The sequence below is a fragment of the Echinops telfairi genome, unplaced genomic scaffold (assembly GCF_000313985.2).
Source record: "Echinops telfairi isolate 266 unplaced genomic scaffold, ASM31398v2 ScPeMD7_7400;HRSCAF=8409, whole genome shotgun sequence".
Classification (NCBI taxonomy): Eukaryota; Metazoa; Chordata; class Mammalia; order Afrosoricida; family Tenrecidae; genus Echinops; species Echinops telfairi.
In genome coordinates, this window is record NW_022111300.1 from 33,697,421 (window position 1) to 33,708,819 (window position 11,399).

The 11,399-nt window shown below is 55.9% G+C and overlaps 1 protein-coding gene across 1 annotated transcript in view; it reads right to left on the reverse strand.

The window, feature by feature from the left end:
• The window catches only part of LOXHD1 (lipoxygenase homology PLAT domains 1), a 150,763-nt gene that overhangs the window by 77,616 nt on the left and 61,748 nt on the right, over positions 1-11,399 (reverse strand). The window contains exons 13-17 of the mRNA XM_004702968.4: positions 9,298-9,452; positions 7,256-7,416; positions 4,367-4,443; positions 2,384-2,580; positions 1,532-1,724 (exon numbers count right to left, since the gene is read on the reverse strand). Coding sequence (XP_004703025.2) covers positions 1,532-1,724; positions 2,384-2,580; positions 4,367-4,443; positions 7,256-7,416; positions 9,298-9,452 — 783 coding nt within the window. The remainder of the gene's footprint in view (positions 1-1,531; positions 1,725-2,383; positions 2,581-4,366; positions 4,444-7,255; positions 7,417-9,297; positions 9,453-11,399) is intronic.

Genomic DNA, 11,399 nt, shown 5'->3' on the forward strand with positions numbered 1-11,399 from the left:
GGCTACCAAAAGATATAGTGTCTAGGGTCTTAAAGGCTTGAAGGTAAACAAGCAACCATCTTCTGTCTTCTTAAAGAAGCCCTGGTGGCATAGTGGTTACCTGTTGGGTTGAGATCTGTAAAGTCAACAATTTGGAACCACCAGCTTCTCCATGGGAGAAAGATAGGCCTTTCTACTCCTATTAAGAGTTACAGTCTCAGGAACTCACATGGGCCACAATTCTACCCTGTCTTACGTGGCCACTATGAGTCAGAATTGACTCGATGGCCGTGAGTTTTGAGTTCATGTCTTTTTAACTGGAAGGTCCCGGGTGGTTCAAACAGTGAAGTGCCTGTCTGCTAATCAAGAGATTGGAGGTTTGAGTCCACCTTGAGGTGCCTTGGAAGAAAGGCCTGGTGATCTGCTTCCAAAAAAAGAAAAAGAACCCTAGCCATTGCAAACCCTATGGGACACAGTTCTGCACTGGCATGTCTGGGGTCCCCATCAAGCTTCACATACAGACATAGGGGGAGACTTGGCTCTCCACCTGGCCAAGGTCACGTCCAAGGTTGACACAGCCTTCCAGGACTTTGTGGTTCCCTTGGGGAAAGAAAGCCTCCCACGTGAAAAGAAGATGGAGCAGCAAGTTGGTGTTGGGGCCCTTTGGGGGGTGAACCTTGAGCATCACTCTCAGGGTGGATTTGGAAATGTGAAGGTGTCACCCCACTATCTCCTGGCCACTGCAGAGAGCGTAGTTTTGGGAATCCCTACCATGATGTGGTTCTTGCCTGGTGTGTGTCTGGACCCCATGTCACCTAGAGCAGCATCACCTCCTCAGCACTGGCCTCTCTGACCACCTGGCCCCAAAGGGTCCCCACCCCACCCCATGGCTAACGCCTGACCCTGCCACAGCTCCTACTCAGTGCACCGGCTATGTGTCTGCTTGGACTCCTTCCTGACGTGCCAAGTCTCCTTTGCTGCGGGGCCTCCTCCAGACTGGGCAGCACTGGCACAGAGCTATACTTGGTATGCCCCCTCACTGCCATCGAGTTGATGCCGACTCATAGCGACCCCATAGGCCAGGGTAGAACCGGCCCCCGTGGGTTTCCGAGACTGTAACTCTTTACTGGAGTAGAAAGCCTCATCTTTCTTCCACAGAGCGGCTGGTGGTCTCAAACTGCTGACACTCATAACCACGATGCCACCAGAGCTAGGGGGGTTTATTGACTAAAGGCATGAATGAGCCACTTTCTCTCCTTAGCTCGTCTTGCCAGGGGAAGAAGACACAGACTACCTCGAGCTCCTCTTGTTTACAGGATAGGAACACAGCCTATCAAGGTCATTTGCTTTCATTCCCATCCGTCCCCAGTCCTCCATTTCCCCATCTGTTAAAGGAGTCCTCTTCCCTCCCAGGACCGTGGTGACCACAAGTACAGGAGCCTCTTAGGGAAAACTCCTGCCCAACCTAGAGTCCCCCTCCGTGCCCATCACCCTGCTCCACGGAACCGATGTTGGTGCCCACCCCCACCCCACCCCCTCTCCTCCACCGTACATTTCTGGATCTCCACGACCTCGCTGGGATACAGCTCCACCTCCAGACGCCCGTCGGCCTGGTTCTTGTCCAGCCAGCGGTTGACAGGGAAGGTGTACTGCTTGCCTTGTCGGGGCACACGGATCTGGACGCTGCCCAGGAACCAGCTGGCGTGCATGCCAGTGCTGTCATGCCCAATCACCAGCCGGTTGATCTAGAAGGAAACACAGGGAGGGGTGTGCAAGAAGCCAGTGTGCTCAGAAACACACACACACACACACACACACCTCCACACGCCAGATCTCTATCCCTGTACCTCCATGCCAGGCCGATATCTCTACACCCCCATGCCAGATTTCGACCCTACACCCCCATGTGCTGGAGAGGACATTGGGCTTGGTGAAGAAGAGGGGCAGCAAACACAAAGAGGAAGGCCTTTGACGAGATGGGACGACACAGTGGCTGCAACAAGGGGCTTCAACAGGAGCACCCTTGTGAGGATGGCGCGGGACAGGGCAATGTCCCATTGCAGTGTGCACGGGGCCCTCAAGGGGGTCAGAGCTGATTCGATGGCACCTAACAACAGCCACAACAACACCCAGGACTGGGCGCCCTTGAGTCTGTATTCTGAAATCAGGTCACCAAGAGTGAGAGCCAATTCCCCCACAACTGAGGCCACCCCCGGTGTTTATTGACTTTGGAAGATTCACCACGGGTCAGCTGCCTTCACCTGCTCCGGGGTCACATGTAGAAAACAACGAACCTTGTAGAAACCCCCCAAAGGGTCACCCTGTCCTTCCCGATGGCCCCCACGGGTGGGCGTGAGTGTGTCCGTGTGATGTGCGCGGGACAAGATGCTGGAGGGAGACTCACCGTTCCGATGTTCAGGGTCTCGAGGGTGAACTCGTCCACGCGGCCCCGCTCGAAGTAGTCCTTTAGGTTGTTGTCAGAGACGAGCAGAACTTGCTTGATGGTGTCTGACCTATCGCCGTAGAGCTTGAGGTACACTCTGGAGTCTGTGCTGGCTCCAGACACGTCGCCAGTCTTCACGCTGATGTGATAGCGGTAGTCTGTGCAGCCCAAGGCCGGGGGGGAGGAGGAAGGGGGTTAGCACAGAGCACACAGGGGGCACAGGGGGCATGGAGCAGGATGACTGGATCCGGAGAGTGAGGTGGCAGGCTCTCTCTGCGTTACCTCCATTTCCTGGCCCATGCGACAGGGATGCGAAAACCTGCCTGGGCCTCACCCACAAGGTGTGGATGCTCTGGGAACAGGAGAGCATGCACATGCAGACAAGCTCGAAAGGATCTAAAGCAATCACTCGGCCCCCTTCAGTGTTGATGGAGCAGCAAACTAAGACCTTGGACTTTCGCCAGCACCGTTGAGCGACAGAGTCCTAGCCCAGCTTCGCAGAAAAGGAGTCCCAAGCGCCGTAGGTTACGTGTTATGTGTTTGGGGTCATGTGGCTCCGTGGAGCTGTAGCCAACCAGAAGTGAACTCCAGACAGTGGCTTAGAGCCCTCTGCTCTTAAAGGGGACACCGTGCTGGCGCTGCACCGTTTATCACTTATTTCTTAATCATTTTATTGGGGGCTCTGACGGCTCTTATAATATTCCATACATCCGTTGTATCGAGCGTATTTGTACATTTGTTGCCATCCTCATTTCCAAGACCTTTTCTACTTGGGCTCTTGGGATAACGGTGCGCCATTTCACCACACTCCGTCGTCGGCCCTCTCCGTGTGCGAGGGAGGAGAAAAGGCCCCGGGATGGCTGAGTCTGGGACAATAGAGGCCAAGACCCAAATCCTTCAGGCTTGCTCCAGGGCGTGTGTCCTGGGGAAGCAGAGCGAGCACCCAGGAGAGCACTGGTGCTAAGCCTCAGGCCCACCATGCGCTGCGGGCTGAGGGGGTTCTGACTGGGAAGAAAGATTTGGAGAAGGTAACAGGCCAGGGACAGCCCTCAAGACTGGCCAGGCCAGAGCAGCTCCCCCAGGGACGCCCGAGGGGACTGTGGGAAAGGACTATCAATGGTGCCGCAGGGACCAAGAGGAGAGGCCCTTCCCCCTGCCCTTTCCCATCTAAATGCTGTCCCCGGTCCTGGCTTGGGGAGTGGGTGGCCTGGGGACAGAGGGCTGGTGCAGTGAGACCAGCAGTGGACTAAGACAGAGACTGAGACCGCCTGGACGCAGGTCTTCATGTGAGCACTGACTGCGCACCTGGCCATGCTAGACGGGGGCCCCCCTGCCAAGGCCACAGGCCACCTTGGGCTGGCCCATCCCCTAATGTCCTTCCCAGCCTGGAGTCAGGCCGCTCCAGTCTCCACTCTGCCCTTGGCTGTGCGGTCCCCCCGGGAAGCACGTTAGCGGCTCTAGATTTTGATTTCCCAGCGTGACAAGTGGACACACAACAGCAGGCCCGATGGGATGAGGAGCGAGAGGCACGAGGTGCTGATGCTGTTGCGTGACCTAGAAGTCCGCGTCTACAGTGCTGCACAAGGTGTGTGATCCATCCGACCAGTTGAAGACATAGCGCCAGCAAGGAAAAGCGTATGATTTTATTCCTGGCACTAAAAAGGGGTCCTCACTTCACAGTCCGGAAGGGTAGGTAACCACAGCCCGCGGCACTGTGCGCTAGGGGTGGGGTTCCTGCCTAAGCTTTGCAATAGAGGCCCACGCGAGTGCCAGGCCCCAGACCAGCAGGCCCCACCCAGAGCCTTCCTTCCCACCCGCCCGGGCCTGTCTTGTGAAAAGAGGTGGGGGGGGGGGGGGCGCGCCTGCTTTCCCACAGGCTGGCATCCGTTCCCCCAGGGAGGGTGCCTGCCTTGCAGGGTGGCACCTGCCACCTGGACAACTTACTCTTCAGAGTCGCATTGCTGTCGCTGGGCAGCAACTCTCGGACCAACTGCCCATCGTCCTTGTCCTTGTCCAGCCACCTGGTGAACAGAGAAGGGGATGCAGACAGACATGACACAAGCACACATGGCATGCAGACTCCATGCTTCTACTTCAGGGGGAAGGGGAGGCGTGTTCTACAAGAACTTACAGCAAAAGAGACCAGCCCAGACTGGAGGCAGGGCTCCCCACCCCCACCCACCCCCCAGGAGGTGACGTTTGCACTGAGATTGGGAGGGTGACTAGAGGTTCACAGAAGAGGGGAGGATCGTGTCAGAGGGACGTCACAAGCTGAGATGGTACAGAGGCTGGGGAATTGCCCGGAGACCTGGGTAGATGGATTTCAACTAGTAAAGGGTAGACGAAGGGCAAGGTAAAGAGGGAGGGGGGAGGAGGAGGGATAGAGCTGAGGGAGAGTGGAGGGTGGGGTGGTCAGGGCGAGGCTGGACAGTGAGGGGTAGAGGAGAGTGGGTAGCAGGGTTGGGAGGAGTACAAGGAAGGCAGCACGGAGGGAGCGGGGCGGAGCAGGGAAGGCTGAGGATGCTGAACGGTGAGGCTAGTGGACAGGTGGGCAGGGTCATGTGACAAAGAGCCTTGGAAATCACAATTATAAAAAAAGACCTAAAAGCCGTGCACATCTACTTCATCGCCATCTTCGAACACACCCCTGAAAGTGTGGCCTTTTGGCATCTGCCAGCCTGAAACTGAACTTGGGCCCAGCGACGAACTTTCAGCCAAACAACAGGCTAGGACATGAACAAGACCACCAGGGAGACACATGCCCCTCACCACAGCTGAGGGCAAAGGTGCCTGATTGCCCCAAACAAAGCTCAGAGAGGCAGGAAAGGAAGGCGAGTGGAAACAGGGACGCCAGGGAGAGCAGGGGGAGGTGTGGGGCCGTGTGTCTCAAGGGTTGAGCGGGAAACGAATGAGCCCAAACGACAACTAAAACTCCACCACCAAGCCCCCAAGAGCCTTTATCCCCTGGGAGACTGCCCTGTGCTGGGCAGTGGGCCAGGCTGGGACGAGCACAGACAGAGGACGCAGGAATCGAAATCACACACAGCCCGGCCTTAAAGAGTGATGAGCTAAGGAGAGGGCGAGGTCAAGGGCAAAGGTGGATGCTGCATCCAAGGTAGTGCTGCAGGCCTTCAAAGGAAGGAGACGGAGTCGGGAAGGGGCCTTGGTCAGACCCTCAAGGATGAACGAGGTTTGTCTTCAAAGAGAAGGAGGTCCATGCCATGATATGCCACTTACATGGGCACGAGCCACGCTCTCCGCTCTCTGCTGGTCACCCACCAAGGGGGAAAGTACTGGGCCAACCCGCCTGAGACGAAGCGCCTTTCCCGCCAGGCAGGGAGCCCCTCTGTAAGAAGTGCACCAGCGCAGCCAGCACAGTGTGATGTGGAATAAACCCCTCCAGGCTCACGGAAATCCAAGGCCACTGCTCTTGATCCCTTTGCGTCTCCTCCTGCTGATGGCCCCAGACCACTCTATCCTACTGCAGAGCCCAAAGGAGACCACCCAAGGAGGCCAAGGATTCCTCTTCCTCCTCAGGACCCGGAGCCAGGGCCTCACTCAGCCCAGTCCCCTTTGCCAGTACACAACCTCTGAAGAGCCAGGGAGCCAACCCTGCCATCCCCCCATCCCGTCCCTCCTCCCCAGATACACCATCATGCACTCCCATGGGGCCTTGCTGTCAGCTGGTGCTGTACCAACAGGAGCATGTTAACCGACAGCTAAGTTGTTACAGGTCCCGTGGGCCTTGATGCTGTGAATCTAGAATGTTTGCCGCTAGGAAGGAAGATATGACAGTGGGATTCTAGGCCCTGGTGGCAGGGGGGTAGAGAGATGGTTGGAAGCAGAGAACTGGCCAGGAGCCCTCAAAGCAACCCGGGAGGAGCCCCCATCTTCCTGCTGGGGTCACCCTGGCTGCTCCCCCAGACCAGGAGACTGCAGAGAAAGCTGCGGTGTGGGAGGGCAAGGGGGAAAGGCAGCAGGTTCCTGTCCACAGAGAGCCCCTGCTTCCTCCCAAATCTCCCCACCACTTACTCATCCCCAGCCCCTCGCAGCAGTCAAAGGAAACTATGGCTTGGCATTTGTCCCCACCTAAATACTCAGGGGTATTAATAGATATGTCCAAAGATAGCCTTTCAGCTGCAAACACTTCAGCCCATGTCAGAGTGAGGTTTCGCTAAATGGATGAGCCAGTCTGCTGGTGATTTTTCAACTCTTTCCCTGAGGTCTCAGAAGCACATGCACGCACACACACACATGTATACATCATACGTGCCACAGCAAACACACACCATACAGATCACACGCAGCGTGTATACACATGCCACATATCATACATACCACTCGCACATACACACACATGTACACAGACCACACGGTCACACTCATACATGCATACACCACAACCACATAGGCCACCCACGCACACACCCACACATTGACTGTAGCTAAGACACTCCCTGATCCCGGGTGCACAGACTAGGATAGTCTGTCTTCCTCTCCCAGGGAATTAGAATAGCAGTTCAGAGGGTGGGGTGTAGCCTGGGGTCTCAGCACCAGACAGGACGACCCCTTTCTTTCACCAACGACACCTCGAAGCCACTATTTTGCTTTCTGACCCTGGTCTCGTGGCTGTTGCCGCTGTTAACTGCCACCAAGTCCCTTGGGGGCCCTGGCGAACCTGTGTGTCCCGAGCAGAGCTGAGCTTCCCCGTTGGTTCCAGGCTGCCATCTTGCTAAAGCAGACCACCAAGGCACCTCTGGGGGCTTCTGCCCCCCAACCTTCCGGGGGATATCCGAGCCTAGGCTGGAGAACAAGCGCACAGGGAGAGTGTACCTGAGGCACGGGAACTCCATGTTGTCGCTCTCCGGCTGGCCCTCCTCTCGCACCAGCACCCGCTCCAGGTACCAGCCGCTGCCCGCACCTTTGCCGTCGTGCCGGATCCTCACCCGCCTCACCTTCCGCAGGGTGACGGCCTCGATGGTGAACTCGTCGGCCTGCAGAGGGAGAAAGACAGCCAGGCCGGGTGGATGGTGCCAGCCCTGAGATCCGGGCCCCTCAAAGGAAGATCTAGGCTCAGGAGCCAGAAAGGCCGGAGCTGACGGGCTGGGCCAGCGGCCTTTCACAGATGTGCAAGAGTGGAGGGACACTGTGAGGGGCAGCCGCCACCCGTTTCCACCACTGGAGCACCGCGCTGCCGTGAGTCCCCAGCGTTTGAGAGCTTGTCGTTTAAACCATGGCCTTTATCTAGGATTTGCTTGGCAAAGGCACCTGCCCCCGGGAGGATGAATATATTAAGCTATTGTAAGCCACTAGCCATTGAGCCTGAACTACCTCCTTAGCTAGCCCCCGCTGGCTCCTGGCTCCAGAAAGACACTGGCCCCTTCTAGAGAGGGGGGATAATTAGAATTGACTGCGGGCACCTTGTGGTCTTGCTTAGGTCACAGTTTTGCCTGCTGATGGGTTTCCAGGTGCTCACGGGATACCTGGGACCTCCAGCACCAGGATCGTGGAGGGGCAGCTAGAATGGGCAAAGGAGCTCTAAGAGGTGGATGGGAAAGCACAGAAAAGTTGGAGAGGAAGATAGGTGGGTGCAAAGAGAGAGAAAGATAACGGTCATGTGAATAACTCCAAGAGACCTGAGTCCACCCATAACCTTCTGTTTAAATTCCTTTGGCCACCACAGCCTTGCCAGCCCCTTGTCCTTGAGAACAGGGTCAGGTTGGCTTGGCCCTAGGAGAGACGTCTCCACTCCCTTCCCAGGACTGCCTCATCTTCCTGGGTGAAGGATGACAGAGGAAGGAGATGGAGTCAGAGTAGTGCTCAGATGATGACCACCTGCAAATCCCTACACCTGGTTAAGCCCTCTGCACTTCCCACTGTTGGCCACAGGCACCTGCTGTGTGCTGCGGCCCTGCACATCTGCCACTGGCTGTTCTTGCAACACCAGTGGAACAAACCTTGTTCTACTTCACACCCAGGAAACTGGGTTCACCTTCACACCCGTCTGGCACCTTCCTCTCTGCTCCCCACAGGAGTGTGAGCCCATTTCATGGTCAAGGAACCCACCAACCAAACAAACAAACAAAACACAGCGTGTCCATAGAGAGGCGAGGAGCCAAACCCAGCCCTCCTGTGTGCACATTTCATGTACTACCGTTCTGGTTTCTCACTCAAAAAAAGTCAAGCTCTGTCCAACGGTCATCAAACCAAAAGACCAAACCAAGGCCATCAAGTCGATTCCAACGCACAGAGACCCTCTCGGGCAGCGTAGAACTGCCCCTGTGCATGTCTGAGCCTGTCATTCTTTACAAGCATCGAAAGCCTCGTTCTGTCTCCTGAGAAGCAGCTGGTGGATTTGAACTACTGACCATTCAGTTAGCAGCCCAACTTGTAACCCACTATGTCACCAGGGCTCCTCCAATGATCACAGCTGGTTAAAATAAAAATGAGCACGCCGTGCATTGGCCCCCTGGTGCGCCAGCTCTCCTCCAGCCTGGGTCCTGTCTACACCCCGGATGTGTTTCCTTGTCTACCCACCCCGAGACAAGAAGGGTGCTGCTCCTGCCTCCCCCAGGGCCTCTTCTCAAAACACCAGGGAACGGAAGGGGACGTGGCCTTTCTAGAGGGCGTTCCTACTCCTACTGGGTTATCCTAGGACTTTGTGAGGGTTTGCCTCTGGGAGTGGGGTGGCAGTGAGCCAAATGCCATGGGACCAAGACATCCAGACCCTGCTATGCCCTCTGTGGCTCCCTACTTCCCTTCCCAGAATAAGTTTCTCTGAAGCTTGAGACAGCTGGACTGGCTCAGCTCCCTCCTCGAACACAGCAGGGAAGATAAGGGAAGGAGGGGTGTGAGCATCAGGGCCACTTACTTACATTGCCCTTCTCAAACAAGTCGACGTTGTTCCTGCAGTTGAACATCAGCCGCTCCCCTGTGTCCCCCACGTCACCATAAAGGCAGAGGTAGACATTGGCATCGGTCCCCGCTCCTTCAAGTTCCCCTGTGCACACAGTCACACGGTATCGGGCCACTGCCAGGCAGAGAGAGAGAGAGGCCACTGGTGGACAGCATCCTACCCTGCTCTCCACTGCAAACCCTGCTCTTCCCCACCTCTGAGCCTTGCCTCCTCCTCTTGCTCCTTCCCACACTGATGAGCCCAATCCCTCCCACCCCAGCCAAGGACCAGCTCATCCGAATTCCTCTTGGCCTAGACCAGAGGTTCCCAGAGGTGGACAGCCACTGGGATGTCCTGGGGGAAAGTGTAGAAGAATTCAGACTTCCCAAGTTGGACTTGTAGTGCTGGGGAGGAATACTGAAAGGAGCAGGGACCGCGACAGGAGCCATCCAATTGTCCTGGAAGAAATGCAGCCAGCACACTCCTGAGAGGCAAGGATGGCGAGACTTCATCTCACATGCTTTGGACATGTTATCAGGAGAGACGGGTCCCTGGACAAGGACATCCTGCTTGGTAAAGTAGAGGGGCAGCAAAAAGCCAGGAAGGGCTTCGACGAGGTGGATTGACATGGGGGCTGCAACAATGAGCTCAGGCACAGGAACAATTGCCAGGGTGGCCCAGGACCGGGCAGTGTTTCCTTCTGTTGTGCTTCGAGTGGCTATGGGCTGGAGCTGACCTGCAGGCACCTGATAGCAACAGAGCTGGACTCCCCTAAGGGGAAACCCCCCAAACTGCATTTCGGACACGCTCCTCTGAGTGAACTCAGACCTTTGGGGTCTACTGGTCAAATCCAAACACTTTGGCCCTGGATCACATCCAACCCAAGACACTCCTTTGCCTTGATGGTTCTCCGGTTCTGTCTTGCCAGGTGAGGTAACGTGTTCTGCGTGAACTAGAGCTGACTCTTCCCCTTCTCGTTAGAATCCTCAGTGCTGGGACTTCCCGGGAAGAGAGGACCGCACGGGGCATAGCCACTCTGGGCAGGGAAGAGGCTTCCACCAGAGAGCTGATACTCGTAGGCTCCCCGGCCCTGCTTCTCACTTCAAATCAGCTGGAAAGCCAAGTTCATTCCCTCCTCCTCTGACGCACCGCTAGCTACCTCCTGAAACCGAGCCAGGGCCAGGCACTGCTGGAGGAGCAGGGATGGGGCAGGGTATGGATGGGACAGCCATGGCGCCTGCTCCCACAGAGCTGACACCAGAGATGGGTGGGGAGACTGGGGGAAGGGGCGGACAGAAAAGGCATTCAGAAATCAACCACAGGAAAAATCCCCGAGTTTGGTCCATTGTTAGCGACTGTAAGGCGCTATCAGGTTGGTTCCGACGCACAACAGAAAATGCCACCTGGGCCTGGTCACCCTCACTCCTGGTGCTGTGTTTGAGCCCAGTTTGGAAGACACTGCATCAACATCCATCTCGCCAAGGGTCTTCCTCTTTTCCGCTGCCCTTCGATCCACTCGATCAGCAGTTCAAAACCCCCAGCAGCTCCACAGGAGAACGGCTGGGCTTTCTACTTCCATACACAGCTAACAGTCCCAGAAACCCTATGGGTCTCGCTGTGAGTCAGCATTGACCGAGGGCAGTGAATTTGCTTGTTTGTTTGTGTGCAAAGTTAACTCTACCTCTTTCTCTCTCAGAGAAGCAAGTGTTTTCGAACTGCCGACCTTGCGAATCATAGCCCAGCTCTTTTTTTTTTAATGTTTAAAAAAACATTTTATTGAGAGCTCTTACAGCTCTTGTAACAATCCATACATCATCAATCGTGTCAAGCACATTTGAACATATGATGCATCATTGTTTTCTAGACATTTATTTTCTATTGAGCCCTCACGCCACCCCCAGCCTGATGGCCCCTTGATAAATGATGATTATTTTCATATCTTACACCGACTGCTGTCTCCTTCCCCCATGGTTTCTGTTGTTCATCCCCCTGAGGGGGGTGTGGTTATGTGTCCATCATTGTGATCCGTTCCCTCTTCCTTCCCTCCTCTCCCCACCTTACCCCTGCCCTCCTGGTATTGCT